This window comes from Populus euphratica, unplaced genomic scaffold, assembly GCF_000495115.2.
Source record: "Populus euphratica unplaced genomic scaffold, PopEup_1.0 scaffold27.1, whole genome shotgun sequence".
Classification (NCBI taxonomy): domain Eukaryota; kingdom Viridiplantae; phylum Streptophyta; class Magnoliopsida; order Malpighiales; family Salicaceae; genus Populus; species Populus euphratica.
Genome location: NW_011499899.1, coordinates 634140 through 635364, shown reverse-complemented (window position 1 = coordinate 635364; position 1225 = coordinate 634140). Strand labels below are relative to the sequence as shown.

At 28.2% G+C, this 1225-nt stretch overlaps 1 protein-coding gene across 1 annotated transcript; it reads left to right on the top strand.

Annotated features, from left to right (window-relative positions):
* Positions 1 to 9: 9 nt before the first annotated feature.
* LOC105132503 (uncharacterized) lies at positions 10 to 728 on the top strand. Its single transcript, XM_011036052.1, has 2 exons — positions 10 to 128; positions 210 to 728. Exons 1-2 carry the CDS (start codon positions 126 to 128, stop codon positions 705 to 707), a joined length of 501 nt encoding a protein of 166 aa, XP_011034354.1. The 5' UTR covers positions 10 to 125; the 3' UTR covers positions 708 to 728.
* Positions 729 to 1225: the final 497 nt, after the last annotated feature.

The window sequence follows — 1225 nt, the reverse complement described above, 5'->3', positions numbered from 1 at the left end:
AAACTCCAGCTCAATGGTGGGATTCTTATGGAGATGAATGTCCAGAATTACAAAGGTTTGCAATCCGAGTTCTAAGCTTGACTTGTACTTCATCTGGATGTGAGCGTAATTGGAGTGCATTTGAAATGGTGAGTTTTTTTATTTTTTTATTTTAAATATTAAAATATTTGATAAAAATCTTATAAATTTGAATTGAATTATTTATTTAGGTTCATACAAAACGAAGAAATCGTTTGCACCAGAGAAAAATGAATGACTTGGTATTTGTAATGTGTAATTTGAAATTGAATAATAATCAAGTCAAAAAGCAAGCGGATGATTTTGGTGTAGAAGATGATCTTTCATCTGATGATGATTGGATAACCGAGGGAGAAAAACATTCAAACATTGATTTGCTTGGTGCTATTGACAATGCAACACGAAGAAAAAATGGTAATGAAGATGAAAGTGATGAAGAAGAAATTCCTAATGATGCTGAAATAGAGAGTCATGGTACTGAAGATGATTTGGATATTCAAATTGATGATATTGGTGTTGGTACTAGTAGTAGCACTAATGCTCATAATATTGGTGTTGGTACTAGTAGTGACACTAATAATCCTCTTGATGCTAATGATATCGATGAATGTATGAGGAATAATGAGGAAGATGAAGGCAATGAAGCTGGTTTTAGTTTACATGACACACCAGCAGATTATTTGTTTTAAGTTTGTTAATTATTAGCTAATGAATAGTTATTTAAATTATGTATGGATTTTATTTGAATCATGTATTTTAAGATGCTTGAATTATGTATGGATTTTTATTTGAAGCATGTATTAACCATGTATTTTATGGTGCTTGAACTATGTATGAATTTTTATTTGAAGCATATATTTTAAGGTGCTATGAATTTTTATTTGAAACATAATTTTTTTTAATGTATTTTAAATTTCCTTACGATTTTACGATTTTACGATCCGTTTTTACGATCCGAGTTTGGTTTGCATGTTCCGTGCCGTGTCAAAATCGTGATTTTAACAACCTTGAAAAAGAAGATAGGGTTTTTGATTTCTAACTATGGAGACAAAAATACATGTTAATATTAATTTAGACGATAAAAAAAATTGATCTTGATGTTAATAAGTTCTATTTAATGAGAAAAATTTCATAAGTGTTCTTTATATTTTATAAAAAGATTTTATATATATATATATATTAGGTTGATTTCATATATTTTAAGTTG